The 18,096-nt window shown below is 32.7% G+C and overlaps 1 protein-coding gene across 1 annotated transcript; it reads left to right on the top strand.

The window, feature by feature from the left end:
* The first annotated feature begins 13,837 nt into the window (after positions 1-13,837).
* Positions 13,838-17,902, top strand: LOC114711606 (probable protein phosphatase 2C 52). The gene is made up of 7 exons (XM_028896024.1): positions 13,838-14,051; positions 14,687-14,782; positions 15,237-15,772; positions 15,868-16,212; positions 16,324-16,441; positions 16,535-16,758; positions 17,435-17,902. Exons 3-7 carry the CDS (start codon positions 15,512-15,514, stop codon positions 17,900-17,902), a joined length of 1,416 nt encoding a protein of 471 aa, XP_028751857.1. The 5' UTR covers positions 13,838-14,051; positions 14,687-14,782; positions 15,237-15,511.
* The last annotated feature ends 194 nt before the right edge of the window (positions 17,903-18,096 follow it).

The raw sequence follows: 18,096 nt of genomic DNA, 5'->3' as shown, positions 1-18,096 counted from the left end.
TTTCAACAGAAAGCCCTGTTTTGGAGGAGTTGAGGAGAAAGAGAAAGCGTTTGAAGGTTACAGCGAGACGATGTGTTGTTACTTGAGGAAGACCGAAAAGCAACCGATTTTGCCGGGAAGAAAAAAAGCTGACCAAGCAATGAGCAAACCGACGAGACTGAGACGAGGTCACAATGAGAAATAAAATAATGGAAACGGAGAAGAGCTCTGGGTCTGGGATTCTAGAAGCAAGAAACAGGGGACTGGATCGACGGAGAGAAGAGGCAATAACTACAGATTTATATATTCATGAGGTTCATCATTCATCCTCCTAGTCCTATCTCCAACTCTCCCCCGATGCTCCCTATGAAATTTATATATTAATTCTGGACCGTGCAGATCTGAAAGATGAACCTCGGCTCGTTTTCTAATTATTAGTCTTTTTTTTTTAAAAAAAAAAAGATTATTCTCAAATATTAAAGCAAAAAATCTCAAAAATTGAGTCATTCTTATTATATTTGATATTTGACATTCATTGATAGTTTTATTAATATTGATGATCTAGGCACGTTCTAAATTTTAAATGCATCTTAACAAAAATTTGATAATTACAGTACAATTGTAAGTTCTCATAATTAAGTGATTATTGATTTTGCCAAAAAAAAAAAGCCATTCTTGATGATCAAAAGAATTTACATAGATAAGAAAAATATTTTTAAAGAAAATTAATTTAATTTTAGAACTGTACATTAAAAATCAACATAGATACTGAATTTTTTTAGCATATAAAAGGGAGAACTACCAAGAGGTCCTAATAAAAAAAATTCTAATAACAAATAACCAAACCCAATTATTTTCCTGTTTTGAAATTTGTCATGATTAACTCTTTAACTTTGAAATAATTAAATTAATTTTTTGGACATTGTTGTACTTCTCCCTGTATGAAAACAGCTCATTACACGTATCTTCCGGCGAAGTATTACAGAGACAGGGAATCCGTAGCTTTGGTGCCGAACGGTTCTTGAGTCCATGGCAAGTGGTAACAGCATAAATATAAAATACTACTATAAAATAATCACTTTATTTATATCAAGGTAATATTAAAAAAATCATTTTATTTCTAAGCTATGGCCCGTGGCTGAGTTTGCAATTGTATAAAAATGCCTTAAAAACATACGTCAGATAAAGAAACAAATCTGAGTCTATTTTTGTTAGGTAAAATGTTGAATTTTATATTAAAAGAAGGTAAAATGTTGAAAGAAAATTAACTTAGATCTAGTTCAGAGTGTAAAAAAAATATTTTATTTTATTTTTTAACAAATGTATTGACTATTGAGTGCTTGACTTGCATTCACATGATATAAAATGTCTTTAAATAATATTCGGAATATAAATGATCACTTTAATTACTACTTATTGTTGATTTTCAAAACAAATGTAATTATTTTTAAAACTGAAAACAGTCCCTTTAAATTTAAGAATAGTTTTATTAAGAAATTAAAATTAAATGAAAGTATATTTTGCCCTGTAGAAAATATATATATATCACATAAAATATAAGTTTGTGTAGAAGTGTAATACTCCCTCCATCCCTTATTATAAGATCTAATTTTTGAATAAGTTTATTCCTTTTTATAAGATTCTCTTTGAGTTTGTCTAAATATTTAATACAATATTACTTATTTTAACCCTAATTTAATGTGTTTATATATTCTCTTTCTTCATTTATCTCACTATTACTCTCTCACATTTCTACATTTATATATAGGGGTATATTGAAAAAAAATGTATTTGTTATATCTTAATTGCTTTTAACCAATTTTAACTGTTTTCTTAAACTGCACAATTTAATTAAAAAGATTTTATAATAAGAGACGGATTACTCTGAATTTATTTTGAAGCTTCAGGTAGTAGTATTAAATTCCCTGGTCAAAAAAAGGTAGTAGTATTAAATTCTGGTATTAAAAAAAAGGTAAAAAGAGGCCCCAGAAAAAAAAAAGAAAAAAAAAGGAAGAATCGCAGGCGCCAAGTTGAGTGTAGGAGAAATATGATTGGTTAGGTAGGATGAAGCTGAGGGAAACCGCGTGGAGGAAAGAGAGGACAGAGAATAGATTATAGATTGCCCACTCCCATTCGCCTTAAGAGTTATTTTTTGTTTTCTGGGGAAACTGTGATTTTATTATTTTGCCCTTCATTGATATTTCTCTCGGGAAACTGTTTAATGATTGATTATTCATCCCGATGAACATTTTTCATGGACGGACTTCAATTGGAAAAATAAGTCAAGGGCATTCTAGTAAATTAACAGAATGACTTTGATTTAATGATTTTCTTCATATATGTTATAAAGTTAATTTTTTTTTTGGGCATTTGAAACAAAATTATAACTAGGTTGAAGAGCTTAAAAATTTAAGTTACACTAATCATAATTAAAAATGGTAAATTTTCTATATTTACGTATAACATAATATATATTGGAAAAAATTTTAATAGTTCGCTTTACCTTTTATAATATGACTATTATATTTTTTTTAAGATTTAAATTATGCAAACCACTCATATTATATATATGTGTGTCATATATGTCACCATGTTCGGACATATTCACAGTCAACTAGAGATGAGTTTGGGTTGAGAGATATTTCGGTTTTGTCATTGACAAAAAAAGTTGTTTTTATAAAAGGAAAACGAAAAATATATATAGCCAACAGAAAAATTATTAACTTCCGTGGAATAAAATACACCTAGCCTGTGAGGTAAAACGAATATATATTTAACCTGAACATGACATATCACGTTTTTATATCTCATATTCAAAATAAGCGTATTTTAAAAAAATCGGTACATTAAAATACAGCATCGGCATGCTTTGTCCAGAAATAATACTCCAACACGTGCAAGAGCTTCTTGTTTGTTTGTTTGTTCTTTTTCATAGAGGCCTGGCCCTCATTGCTTAATTTGTTATATGACTCGTGTCTTGTTGATTTAAGAGGGATTTTGTTTCGTCAGCGTGATGCAATTTTTTTCTTCCATTTTTACTATTCCAAAATGAATCATTTTTCATTTTGTTTTCCAAAATGAATCATTACTCCTCCCCTTAGGATTTACAAGAATTTTTTTTTTAACAAAAAGACCAATAAGACAAATAAATGCATCTGGGAAGATTTTTCCCCCCAAAACAGTGTATAAGCATCCAAATGCAAATTATAAAAATAAATAGACGAAAAAGAAAGGTGTTAGTTACGAGTGTAAGGAAGCGTTTGGTTATTAAAAAAAAAACACTTTTTAAAAGTGCTTTCACACCCTTGAGATAATTTTTTTTTACATACTTATTTTATATACCTTAAAGAAACTATAATTTTATTTTCGCACAAACATACCCCAAAGTGATAACCTGTATGAAAAAATGAACTTTCATATTTATAGAAGGACTCTCTTTTATCTCGTTTCACTCAGTTTTTTGCCATTCAAAACCTTTTACTACAGCTCGCTCTGTTCATAAATATTAGCTTTTCAATGAAAGCATCAATATTACAGGTACAATTTAAGGGGAGAACTCATCCTAAAAAATAAACTTATTAGGTGGAACAACCCCTTAATAAACTCAAGACTAAAATATACATTTGATCCTTTAACTTTATGTAAGGATTTGGTTTGGTCCCTTAACTTTAAAAAGTATACTTTTAATTCTTTAATCATAAAATTATTAGTCTTAAATGATGATTTTTATAACAATCATGATTGTTTTGAAGATTAAACTAAATATTATATCATTTAGTAACGTTTTATCAACATTCAAGAGTTCAATATCATTATTTTTGTTAACAATTCGAGGGTGAAATTAAAGAAAGAACTAAAAATTACTTTTTAAAGTTAAAGGACTATAATGAATTTTATATAAAATTAAAAGATCAAAAGTATACTTTAACTGAAATAGGTGTGTCCTGGTAACAAGGCGTGGATTTTGCCTCTCATATCAAATCTATCTATCTTTTAGCTTAAAGTCGAGATATATAATATAGACGATATAGGCGGAGCAACATGTACTATAATATCGCTCAGGAAATCTGATGTGGTTTTTTTTTTTTTAAGTAAAAATCTCATAAGATTAACTGTTACCTAATACTCGAATTGAACACTTTTTTTTTTTGGGGTCATGAGTCGCACTATTAAATTCTCGTTAGTTTCAGCTGCTTCTTCTTCGCCAGATATATGTCGCTTTTCAGCTTTGTGTATATCGAAATGGTGGCTTTGTTTCATAATTCTAGCTCTGTCCATATATTTGACAGTATGCAAGAAAGAAAGAAAGAAAGAAAAGGGTGATCAAATTAAATGGCGGAGATTGAGGCTTTAATTATACCCCCAATTAAGGCATCCTATAAGTTTGTTATACCTTGATTAAAGTCTATCCATTATCTTTTCTTTTTTTCCATTTTTTTTCCTTCAATTACCCAGGTCAAGAGGACTTGTTTAAAGCTAATTAAGCTACATCTACATCAGGAAAGTTAAATCGTTTGAATTTCTACTCGTCCTACCAAGGAAATTCCTTTGACAGTTTCTCAAAGTTGACACCGTACATGTTCACGCATGCATGCACAAAAATGTGATTATTGCAGTTTGCAATTTGTGTAATAAATATGATTATGTATATATGACCAGGTTAAGCACCAAATCTATTTCACTCATCTAGCTATACATACAGTTGGTTGGTGGAAACAATATGCCAAATAAAGGCACTTACTATAATACTATCTTCTATCCTTAATATAAAAACTCGTTTAACTTTATTTTGATCCTAAATGTAAGAATCCAATTTATTTATCTCTCGTATTTATCTTTTTTTTCTCTAAGATAGTCCTTCTGATAATGGTAGTTTTAGCCAATAAACTAACTAATAAGGATATTTTAAGAAAAGACAACACCTATTTATTACAAATGACTGACTTAACTTATTTTCTTAATCTACTCAAATTAGTCAACTAGCTTATATTTAAGACCGGAGGTAGTATATACACACACATGTGGTTGGTAAAATACGCGTGTTATGTATTTATTATGAATAATTAGATGTGTATAATTGAGATGATGAGATGTGAAGAAAGAAAAGGGAGTGAAGAGGAGGACGCTTTTGGAGATAAGCATGAAGCTTTGTTTGTTTGGTTGTTCTGTGTCGTGTAGGAAGCTTGGCATCAACGCAAGTGACGGTGAAGAGTACTGGGGACCAATCCAAACGTACCATACGCATAACAAAAACGAGCTTTGATCATATTCATGTTTGTCTCAATTATGTATCCAGAGAGAGCCTGCAATACTCTGAAAGCTTCGAGTCCAAATGCATTCAGCCTCTGGTTCCACTCTCCATCTCCATCTCTCCGTTTGTGGTCCTTTGCACATTTGAATTCTTTCTGGTTTCGCTCGTTCCTCGCTAATGCCATGCGTCGTAATCTTATCACATTTGAATTCTATTTTTATATACACGTCAATATTCTCTTTTCGATTCTTTCCTCTTCTTTAACTTTGGTCGTGTCTGCTGTAATGGAAACGCTTGTGAGAGCATATATAAGAAAGCGAATAGGAAAAATATTGGAAATGGGAAAGGGAAACTGAATAGGCTTCCCGTGAAACCAATTTAATTTGCATGTTTGGAAATGGCACTAACATTATATTACATGTTTGTTTTGTATTCGATCATAATTAAGATTTTAGGACTGATAATAGTACAGCACTTATTTTTTAAGCCTATACTCTCAACTCTCAATCTCGAGGCACAAATAGATAGTATATTAAAAGGAGAATAGCACAAAAAGAATATAAAAAAAAAGATGTGAGGTTAGGTTAGTGTATTTTTTCTCTCTCACGAATTTAGGAGAAATTCATCATAAAACATTAAAAGATCTAGTGCAGGACTGGGACATGTCAAGGGCCTTTGATCGACATATCGTTTTGTTAATGGCCAACTGGAAAAAAAGCAGAAAATGACACCAAGCAATTTCTATAGCGCTGGCCATTGAATTTGTAATAAATAAAGTTGAAGCAATGTCTTAGTTTTGTGTTGACTTTCATATTTTCCTTGCTTTCAGGTATATAACCCAACTCGTTGAATCTGGCCAAAAAACAACTGGCAGGATAATGTGTTTTCCCCCTTTTTCAATTCATCAATCCAACTGTCAAGTATACGAACGGAACGAGCCTTGAAGAATTTCTAGATACGTCATCATATTATCCTCTTTTTGGACTTTTTTTTTTTGGCCTTTTGAAGAGGGTATTACCTTATAAAAAAGGTTCTTGCCGCTTGGGTTTGGCAAAATCAGTGAGATTTCTTGAGGCAGATGCAGCTTGTTTGAGAATTCAAACTCGTTCATGCATCCAAGCTGGTCAACTATTTATAACTCTTTTTGGCTCAATTAAATAAAAAGAGTGGATAAATGTTGATCAATAAATAAATAAGTAAACCGAGTATAAGAATTTGATTGGATTAGTATAGACAAATGTTACGCAAAACAGTATATCTACAATATGCTTACAGATTTAGTTACTGATTGAATTTAATTGACATAAATCTATGCAAAATACCTGGATGGAAATCCAAGCAAACAAACAACTCTTACTGGGTAAATTTTTGTCATCCCAAGCTTAATGGTTCCAGAATGATCAAAAAACGTTTTTTAAAAGCCTCTAAGAAACCTCCTTTGGCATCTGCGGGGCCTATAAGAGTTAGCTCAGGTTCATATTTTTTGGGCCACAGTTGCAAATTAAATTCTACAGCCAAACAATATGGCTAGCAAAAAAAAAGGGGTATCTTTTTGTAAAATAAACGGCTTTAGGGCTCAGTCTGATATGTAATAACATTTGGATTTGAATAAAAGAATTCCCTTAAAAAAAAAAAAAAAGGAACACACACAATTCCAACAACTTCACTATATTTCAATGTGCCATGGGGTCCATTCTCCTCCCGGACCTACGTTGGCCCAAAAGGATAAGCCCTGGGTAAGACTTTGGGCCTGCTCTTCGTCATCCTGAAACTTGTTGGGCCCATTGTGGGCCTGCTGGCTCAAATATCGTTGCGGTGCACTAAACTTCCCCTCTTAACTTTCATTATTATTACACCAAAAAAGATTAGGTCCAGTATAAGGAGTTCGTTTTTCATCACATGAAGAATTAATATTTGAATTCCTGTTAAGAGAAGTATTCATATTTAGTGTTCATCAGTATTTTCAAATAGAATTACTTCTAATAAAAAATATACGTGCGAGGGGAAAAAAAAACATATTAAGGGGAGGGAACCAAGAGGAGCATAATGAGGTGAAAGAAAAGAAATGATAAGAACAGGGTTTCATGATTGGCATGATTGGGGCGAGTCCACGTCTTCAAATTTAATATAAAATGGCGCACACGGCTCCCACCAAGCACCAATCAAGCATGATTGAGAGATTTTATTATTAGCTATTAAACATTCTTCACAAAGAAGCTAAGCCTAAAATTCCCCATCATTCTGTTTGTACTAGTTTCCCTGTTGATCCCCTTTTTCAATAAACAATGCAAAAAGCAAATCAAGTCCTTTCGTTGCCGTTTGCCCCCTTGATTTAATTCTGATATTCCAGTCCTCTTTATGTTTATTTGTCTATTGCAATTTCCCATCTCTTTCTTTCTCTTTTTCCATTTGTATAGGTGCTGCTACAAATTCCTCTTTACATCCTTTTGCAAGGTTTGATGATATATTAAACCATCCTGTCAATTGTTGTAAATGTTTGTAGTAGGGGTTTCTCTTGACATCATTCTGCAAACAACATTTTATAATAATTTTTCAAAAAAAAAACTTAAAAAAAAAACCTCCTAATTATTGCAGAGGAGGTGCTAAAACTTGTCACAAGCAATCTCTCAATCTCTCAGTATGCCTATACGCCTGTATCTTTTAGTACCTATTCTTGTTCTGAATACAAAAGTTCATTATTTTTTTAAAATTTTTTATATAAAATCTTTTTTTTTGGTCTAGTATATTTACTATCTTCAATTATTAATATAAAATCTGTGTTCTAAGTAGTATCAAATTTATTTATATAGCTCTATTGATCATGAGAAAAGATATTTTTAATATATCTGACACAAATAAAAGTAGTGTTGCGGAGAAATTAAAAAACTTTTTTATACAAAAATTAATTATTGTATTGCAGGTGTATAAAATTAGAACAAATAATAAATGAATAGAGGAGGAGGAGGAAGAGAGGGAACATGAAATAGGAAGGACCAAAAGGAGTAGGAGGGTGTAGATTATGATGGCAAAATGTACCTACCGAGACAGCTACTCACATTAAAGTGCTTATCTAGAGGCCCCCACAATTTCCCCAATTTGTTGTGAAGTTCCAGAGACCATAACTAAAGTCTAAGAAGGGTCTGGCAATCTACAAAAGTATTTTTCAGAAGGACTTTTTTGTAAAATAAAACAAACTTCTTTATATATTTATTTTGTAAATCGTAAAAGTACTTTTAAAATTATGGTTTGGCTTACATCTAAATACCCCCTAAAACTCCTGTCAAATGCCAATTCCTTTTAATTTTTATTTATTTATTTTAATAAAAAGAAAACAAATATATGGATTCTGGCCAGCCATCCAAATGCAGCATTGTAATTGTAAATTGCAAATTGCAAAATACTAAAAATATATGCAGATGAGTAGAAGAATATAATGGGTGAATTCATTCAGCCATTCCTATTGGCAAACCAAGATACTACTTCCATACAAAATAAATGAAAACCTGCTAAAAGCCACAATTAAAAAGCAGCTTTTTTTTTTTGGAAATTTATTGCCTTACCCCACAACAACATTTAAAAAGCAGGTAGGATGGGCATCCGTGATTTCTCCACTTTTTAAATTTTTTTTATTTGTTTTTCATTGTGCAAAGTGTGAGACGCTTTTTAAAGGCCACTTGCATAAATTTCAATTTTGAGGCAGCTAAATGAGTTGGTTTCATTAATATGATAAAGTGGGAATTCAATTTTTAAAAAAATACAAGTAGGATTAATACGAAAAGAATAGTAAATAAGAGGAAGAGGATGTACGGGACGTTTAGATAGATTCAAAACTATAATTTTAAAAATAATTTTACGGTATACGAAATAAACATGTGGAGGAGTTTATCACGATCAAACATTCCGGTAAATTGGGATGAAAACAAAAGGAGGCTAAGGGAATGTTTATATTAACGTTTTGAAAATAATTTTGTAGTATATAAAATAAATAAATGTATAAGAAGAATTTTATTTTTAACTTATCTATAAGCATTTATTTTTAAACGATTCTAAAATCGCCTCCTAAGGCCTAAGGAAGAGACTGATGATGTTAACGTCCAAGCACTGGGCTCATGTGTCAAGAACATGACCATACGGCTCCATGTTTTCATATGCATTGAGCCCCTACTCCTCCTCCCTCCCTCCCTCCCTATATATATATATATATATATATATATATATATATATATATATATATATATATAACTCTTCTTCTTTTTTTCCAAAAAAAAAAAATCAGTTGGCGGGGTAAGAAGTACATTGAAATGTGGCGGTTTTTGACAACGTTCGGGTTTTGGCCAAGATGAAAAAGTGTTCTGATCATAATGCATTTGTATATAACAATGTTATTATCCTGTTTGGATGACCCTTTAAATAACTTATAAATATGTTTTATCTAAATTAAAATAAAATTTTATTTACATACTTATCCCGTATTCTGTAAATCATAATTAAAAAATTATTTATAAACCATTTTAAACATGCATTAAATATTTGTCCCAATTCCTGTTCCAAAGTGAAACATAGATTTAACTGCCACGGTGCCACGTATCCCTAAAATTTCTTCATTGATCTATCGTAATTTTTGTGAGTAGTTTAAAATCGTTTCAGGGGAGCTGAATTGTTCTTGTTGGCAACATTTCTTAAGCACACACATTATAGGAATTTTTAAGAAATTCTTCTTTTTGACGTCCATACATGATTTTTAGGTTCGTCGTCTCATCCAAATAAATGGGATCATATTTCTGAGTCCACGACCACAAATAATCTGTAAGTTTGGATTAATTAATTCTCACTGCTGTCACATTTACTGGCACAAATTGTACCCCATACACACCGACCGTATTTATACCTCCTTAACGTACGATACTATCCTTTGAGCAATTCTACGAATCACATAAAACCATGTAGTGTCTGAATCTGGTTTTCTTGATAATTATTAATGCCATGTTTCCATAACAAATCATTACACTCCCTTATACACAAACAAAGCTAGGTGACCAAGGGGCATGTGGTGAACATAATTGGGGCGTCTTGGTCTGTTTGATATAAAAACACAACCTAGTTACTAATAAGGGTCGACTTTAATGAAACTGGCACAATGTGACGAATTTAATTTTGAATAAAAGAATATCCGTATTTATTTAAAAAAATACCACTTAATTATGTGCATATAAAATAGGAGAGATGATGTGAGCTTAATTAGGCTAGCGTATAGGAGCAGCATGCACGCATGGGGGCGTGTTTGAATAGAGATGGATGGATATAGCGAGACATGCACATTTATTATTAATTAATGATTAATAATTAAGGACATCAATTATGGGTCTAATGTTTGGTTGACTTCCCCCACTTTGTAATAAACAGCCCTTTTTCTTTCGTCATCCCCTCTCCCTTCATTACTCGTCAACGCCAACTCTCCATCACGCTCTTGACTTCAAAATACAGGCATCCACCCCTGCTCTGATGTTCCATTCTTTGACGTTCCTACCTAACAACATCTCATTAATTTTTATTAAGTGCATTCTTAATTTTTTCAAATAAATATTATCTTATTTTAAGCAATTTTTCTTGCTAAGTACTCTCTGTAAACTATTATTAGAGGGCAATTTCGGCTCATGTGATTTTTTTTCGCGTACAATAGACCACACATACTTCTCTTAACTTATAGCTGTTATTTAAAAGATAAAATATATAATAATTTTAATGAGTCATATTAGTTGGGTAAATGAATATATACACGACTGAGTAGCATTGATAAAGGGAGCAATATTATTTTTATATCTATGTGCATTGATAAAGGGGGCAATATTATTTTTATATCTATGTATGCATTTAAAAAAAAAAAGATACCGCGAATTCTATCACATAGATTGAAAGGATTCAAAGAGCAACTAGGCTAATTAAGAACCCGTTTAGAACATCTTATAAGTAACTTTTTAATAATAATTTATGAAATACAAGATAAGTATGTGAAAAGAGTTTTCTTTTGACTTATATGGAACGTACTTACAGAGAATTTCTATGATGACCTTAGACAAGCACTAACTCACATTCAAAGGAAACAAAACAGTTGTTCCTTTTTTTTTTGGGGCCCATTTCGTATTAAGAATCATTGAATGTTTCTTCTATATTTCATTTTACAAGTTAACGAAACATATACGACTCATTCGTTTGAAGCATAAACACTCAAAAATATTCCATCACAATTTCTTATAATAGAGTACTAATTTAGGCATCCGATGCTGAAAAGGAAATTAAACAAAGAAAACTGCCGTGCAGACAAGCATAATATAAAAACAATTATAGAACGACAAAAATCCCTTTTTTTTTTTTGTGAATTTGACTATTTGTTTTATTGGTACTTCTTTCTTTCTTTAACAAAAAATGACTTTAAATGAGTATAAGTCATTCTGTGTGATTTTTAGGATTTTTTTTAATTTTTCTGCAAAAATGATCTTATTTTTTTATAATATTAATGAATAATGTAGATAAAATTTTATTTAATTTTTAAATTTAATTTAATAACATAATTAACTTTTTTACTCCCAAAAAATAGTTGAATAATTTTTAATTGTTCTTGTTTATTACTCCCTCCGTTCCTTATTATAAGAGACATTTGATGCTTATGGCATGTTCCTATATATAAGAGACACTTAAAAGTTGTCTCTACTTTTTTGTGTTGATTTCCTATTTTACCCATATTTATTGTCTCCAACTCACACTCTCTCTCCCTCCCACTTCTCTTTTTTTCAATAATTTAATGGTTTTTCTCTCATACTCTCTCTCTCATTAATGAGGGCATTTTTGGAAAAAAATTATATTTTTTACACATTGATGGTTCTTAACTAATTTTAACTGCTTTTTTGATCAACGTAATTCGGTTATTTGTCTCTTATAATAAGGACGGAGGGAGTAGTATTTAAAATTGAAAGTGGTAATATTTTAAAAAATTGCTTCACTGCCACGTCACGTGGCCCAATGTATCTGTCAGTGGACGCGTGCTTTTCTGTCTTTCTTCATTTCTCCACTTTTCCCTGCCCTTCCGCAGCGCGTCCATCTGACTTTTCTTGTTTATTTGATTTTTTTTTTTGTGAATTGTTTATTTCATCATTTTCGTAATTATGTTTATACATTTATTAATTATTACTAAATAATATTTATTTTATGTTTTTCAATTTATAAGTATATAATTTACCTTTTCTGTTCTCAAGTGTCTTCATTTCATTTTTATATCAATTATGTCCTCGCGTTTTTAATTATATCGACAATGATGATAATAACAAGAGTACTTGTCCATGTATAAGCATGGAATTATTTAACATTAACTTCGGCAGAAATTATGTATTTAACATTATCATTAATAATAAAATATAGCCTAGGCTAAATTATATTTCTACAATATAGATAATATGTGATAATTTGTGATGCAATAAGTAAGAATTAATCAAATCATGTAAATCAAGATATTATTAAAAATAATACATACGTAAAAAAAATATAATTTTTAAATACATATTTATTTTCAAAGAGACCTTTTTATTAATTAGAGGGGGAAATGAAAAAAGTGTATTAAATTTTTATATAAACACAGAATATTGATTATATATAAAGGCCAGGATTCCAAAGGGGACCGAACACAAAACAGCTGTTTAATTTCGCATCAAATAAAAAAAAACTACTGTGAATCATCATTCATCATGGCAACAGTTAGCTGTGTTAATAGGCCTTCTTTCCATGGATCATGGTGTTAATGTCATATCAGCATAATTTAATAGTGTCAAGATATCAGGAATCAACGGTTTGAAACGGATATAAATAGACGTAATTTTAAAGACCAATACCACATGTTTTAAATTTCAAGAACTAATATTAAATTATATCTAAATTTGAGAGACCAAAATTTACATTAATCTTAAAATTTTTTATATAAATTGACTCAAAACTTTCTATATGTTGCATAATTTGAAGGTTGAATCGCAATTGCAAAGCTTTGTGGCAATTTTGTGTGTTTTTAGAGAGGATTCTGTCCGCTGTTTTTGGCCTCATGAAATCTTAGGTCAACGAAAGAAAAGAAACAAAATAATGAGGAAAATCGAGCCAGGCGCGCTGTGTTGGGTATATGCATATCTCAGCATGAAATAGATTCAAAAATTGAAATTTGTAATGACCAATGAGCAGCTTCGTTCACGAACTATCATATATATGCTACTGCTTAATATAAAATATAATTTGATTTTTATTTTGATTTTAAATACAAGTGTTTAATTTATTTTGTCTCTTATATTTATGTATATTTTTTCAAATAATTATTTAATAATAATATTTTTAACCACTTGATTAACAAGGATCTTTTAACAAAAAAAATATACATTTATTATAAATAATTAACTTAATTTATTTTTTAATCTATTTAAATCAATCAATTATACTAATTAATTAGCCCAACTCTATCTCTTTTTCCCTTTCCGTGCTTGAACTCTCACTTTCTTCTTCCTTGGGTTTCTGTATGTCCTCTTTCGCAATTAATGCACCACCACCCTCATCCTCACCATCAACCCCTTATTAATTCTCTAACCCTCTCCTGCCTCCATTCTCCTCAGCTGCTCTGCTCTTTATCTTTTTATCTCCAAACTTCATTTCTCTATTCCCAAGGTGATGGATCTCCTCTAGCCTTCCCCTCACCTCTCTCCTCTCTTCACTTTTCGAGTAATCACGCTTCTCATCTTACGTTCTTACTTAGGCATGCTTCATTTCAATTTCATCCCTCTGAAAATCTTAACGGGTATGAGCGTGCTTTGATTTAGATCTTGGTGGGTCGCTGCTGATAGTTAGAAGCTTGTGCTTTTGGGGCCTAAAGGACCGAAGAGAACACAGTTCATTTCTTCTATTTTTCTGCAAGTTTTGATCAATGTGCCATGTTTCTATCGAGATGTTTGTAATTTTACAATTCCTGAAATTTGTGTTCTTTCCCAAGTTGAGGTTACTGCCTTTTAAATCTTTGGGTTGGTAGAGTTTATTGAAATCTTCTGGTTCAGCTATGTTGGTGTTTGTGTTCTGAGTCTGAACCCTCACTCACTGTGTTCACAGAAAAAGGGGGGGATTAAAAAAAATTACATATTCAGCTATTCACATTTCTGGGTTCACTGTTTCTACTTTTCGGTCTTTTGCCATTATGATAGATAATTACGTAATATTTACCCGATCTCCAATGCATTTTCATTCTGGCTCTCCGCGGGAGTCTTTGTTGACGAGATTATAACTTTACTTCGTCCTTTTCTGCTTTTGCGTTTTTCACTTTTCCTCTTGTCGTCCTGTAGTGAGAAAATATGAGTTTGTGCTCTTTTGCTTGCCTTCACTTTATTTTTCCTCTCTTCAAAAAGAGTCCATTTACCAAATTTATGCTCTTCTTTGTTGCAGAAGTAAACGACGAAAAGGCAGAGAATATCTCTGTTTCTTATTAAGTGCTTTTTGTTCGTGGGCATTTCCTCCCATTCCCATTACGATCTCATTCAGGTAGGTTTGTTTCTAGTTTATTTGTTCTGATTTTCTCACCTCTACCTCACAATTTGATTTTGTTTTCCTTTCATTGTTCCACTTAAAAGTTGGGTTCTTGTGAGATTGCTCTTCCTCTTCCTCCTCCTCCTCCTTCTTAATGTGAACTGAGAGATCTAATTTCAAAGAAAATGAAAGACAGGGAAATGTAAGGTTTGCAAAAATCTAGAAACGACAGGGTTATATTGTTTTGCTTTCTGGTTTCATCTGCTTAAATTAAAATTTTAACGCTTAGTTTCGCGATTAAATTATTTCGAAGTTTCCATTTTGATAATTTCGATGTCAATTCTGATGAAAGACGAATAATCGGTCTTTTCTTTCCTTGGTAGTATATTCCGATCCTTTATCTCACGTTAGGATTTTTAAATTCACCCGTATCTGATTAATTGAGTTTCTTAATTTTTTTTATCTGCAGGCTAGAATCTTCGAAATCTTAAGTTATCCGCTGATTCACCTGTCTTCTTCTATGAGCGGTTTTTATCATCCATTCGTATAACCTCCGGCAGATCATCGAATTTGACCAAGCAAGAAAGACTCCATTTTCGACATTGAAGTGTGAACAGGGTCACAGAATTTTGACCATTCTTGGCTTGCCATCTCAGAGGTTTGTGAGATCCATAGTGGAAAAGAATCGAAGTAACTTGACTTCAATTTCATAGGATCAAATGTCTTGTTTGTGGAGTTGATCAAATGGGGTGTTGCGTATCCACAAGCAGTCGAAGTACTTGTAGTAGTAAGAGCAATGGCGACACGATCTCTCCATCTTGTTTGGAAGTAGGTTTCTGCGGGCAAAAGAGAACAAGGAGAACGTTCTCTGATCATGTCATTGCTCTTCAGAATCTGCCGTCCCTACCGAATCGAATTTTCACCAATGGAAAGAGCCGGACTTCTTGCATATTCACACAACAAGGCAAAAAGGGTATCAATCAGGATGCCATGATTGTATGGGAAGTAAGTATATTCTTTTTCTTAATCATTGAAGGATGACTTAGTTTTTTTCCTTGTTTTTCATACAGATATCTTTGTTTGGATCTGTGTTTATGTAGGACTTTATCTCTGAGGATGCTATTTTTTGTGGTGTCTTTGATGGCCATGGTCCATATGGTCATGTTGTTGCGCGCAATGTGAGGGATACCTTGCCAGTAAAACTACTTTCATTTCTGCACTCTTGTGAATCAAAGAGAAATGGATCTGGCTCAGGCAAAGCTTGCTTCAAGGGGAATACTGATGATGGAGTCTGTGAGAAGGATTGTTCGGCCGAGGATGTAGTGAATTCTGTCTGGAGAGAAGCTTTCATGAAGGCTTATAAGGCAATGGACAAAGAACTTAGGTCCCATCCAAATTTGGACTGCTTCTGTAGTGGGAGCACGGCTGTCACTATAGTGAAGCAGGTAGTACATGGATCAGTGTGAACGATGAAGTCTCTGAACATGATTCTTCTTCTTCTTCTTCTTCTTTTCGCTTACCCCTTTTCTTATTTTACTAAGTTGTTGCACTTACAGGGTTCAAATCTGTTCATGGGAAACATTGGGGATTCTCGAGCAATCATGGGATCCAAAGACACCAATGATTCCATGGTGGCCATTCAGTTAACTGTTGATTTGAAGCCTGATTTGCCAAGTGTGTGATATGCTGTCTTCATTCATTGTTTCCCCGTGCAGTTTATGCTTTGTTGTTGAGGCTAATCTATTCTAATTCTGTTGAATCTTAAAGGGGAAGCAGAAAGGATTAAACGGTGCAAAGGCAGAGTATTTGCATTGCAGGATGAGCCTGAGGTTCCCAGAGTGTGGTTGCCTTTCGATGACGCGCCCGGATTAGCCATGGCTCGGGCATTTGGAGACTTCTGCTTGAAGGAGTATGGTGTGATTTCCATACCTGAGTTTTCTTATAGGCTGCTTACCGACAAAGATCAGTTCATCGTTCTTGCCTCTGATGGGGTACAAATTCCCGGTCTCATTCTAATAATTTATTTGTTCATCCGTTCATTCAATTCAGTCATGGTTTCCTCAATAATATCAATCCCTGCAGGTAGACATTTCTCTGTATGAAGTAGGACATGTATAATGTGGACAAACAAATAGTTAAATAGCTATTAGTTCAGTATATCCTACGAAATAATCATTAAATAGAGGATGATAATAACTTTAGGCATCAAATTTATTTATTGATTTGATTTGTTTATTACTTTTGCTCCTTGCCAGTTAAGTTGGATAGTGATCTTCAACTGTAACAGAACAGACACACTGGGTTTCATATCAGCACCACAATATATGTTTGTGAATTTGGCAGATTTAGTTGAATACTTTACTGTAGATGCCCTGCATATTGAATTATCGATCAGTATCAATATCTATATGACTTATAAGAAGCCGTATTATTCTCGAGTTTTAAACATGGCAACTCATCTCGCTTTGTGTGATGCACATGACTCACATCTAGTTAGAATCGGAAACCTTAATGTTTCACGAAACAAACTTAAAAGACCAGATCAAACAGTAAGTTTACGGTATCAGAATACTAATTTAACCTATAAAACTGGTTCTATTTAACACGAATGCTGCTTTTATTTGATTCTTTTTACCTTTACACAAGTGATTCTTCTGTCTTGTTCAGGTGTGGGATGTGTTAAGCAATGAAGAGGTGGTTGAGATAGTAGCTTCAGCACCGACTCGTTCGTCTGCTGCAAGGATTCTCGTGGATTCTGCAGCTCGGGAGTGGAAGCTTAAGTATCCAACGTCAAAGATGGATGACTGTGCTGTTGTGTGCCTGTTTTTGGATGGGAAGATGGACTCAGAATCTGATTATGATGAGCCCGGCTTTTCTTCAGCAACCATCCAGAGCAACCATTCTGGCAATCCGGTTGAATCAGATGACGGCCAGAAGTCCGAGCCTTCTCTGCACCGGAACTTCACCGTGAGATCTGCCGATGAAAACGAGACGTATGGAGGACTGCCGGTGGACGTGGAAGATGGAACAATGTCATCAGTGGAAGATCAGAACTGGTCAGGTTTGGAAGGTGTGACCCGTGTAAATTCACTGGTTCAGCTTCCTCGATTTTCTGAGGAAAGGCCAAACACTTGAATCCTGTTGGATGTTGGCTTGTGGGCAAGAACTGAGATTGCTTTGCTGCAAACACTTCAAGCAATACTGTGAAATGTGAATTGAAAGACGCGACTGTTTTGTCGGAGAAAATTTAGCTGATTTTGTAACATGGTTCGTTCTTCCATCAATGTATGACATGTTTATATGTTTAATTGAATAATTTGTTAGTAGAC

The sequence above is a fragment of the Neltuma alba genome, unplaced genomic scaffold (assembly GCF_004799145.2).
Source record: "Neltuma alba isolate B1F8T4 unplaced genomic scaffold, ASM479914v2 tig00011301_pilon, whole genome shotgun sequence".
Lineage (NCBI taxonomy): Eukaryota > Viridiplantae > Streptophyta > Magnoliopsida > Fabales > Fabaceae > Neltuma > Neltuma alba.
The sequence above is the reverse complement of the archived record's forward strand: the minus strand, read 5'-3'. Positions and strand labels throughout refer to the sequence as shown.

Bases quoted from the DNA above. Each gene is read 5' to 3' on its own strand.
- LOC114711606 (XM_028896024.1), top strand. From the start codon at position 15,512: ATGGGGTGTTGCGTATCCACAAGCAGTCGAAGTACTTGTAGTAGTAAG. The intron at 15,773-15,867 runs GTAAGTATATTC...GTGTTTATGTAG, and splicing joins ATGCCATGATTGTATGGGAA to GACTTTATCTCTGAGGATGC. The intron at 16,759-17,434 runs GTACAAATTCCC...TGTCTTGTTCAG, and splicing joins TCGTTCTTGCCTCTGATGGG to GTGTGGGATGTGTTAAGCAA.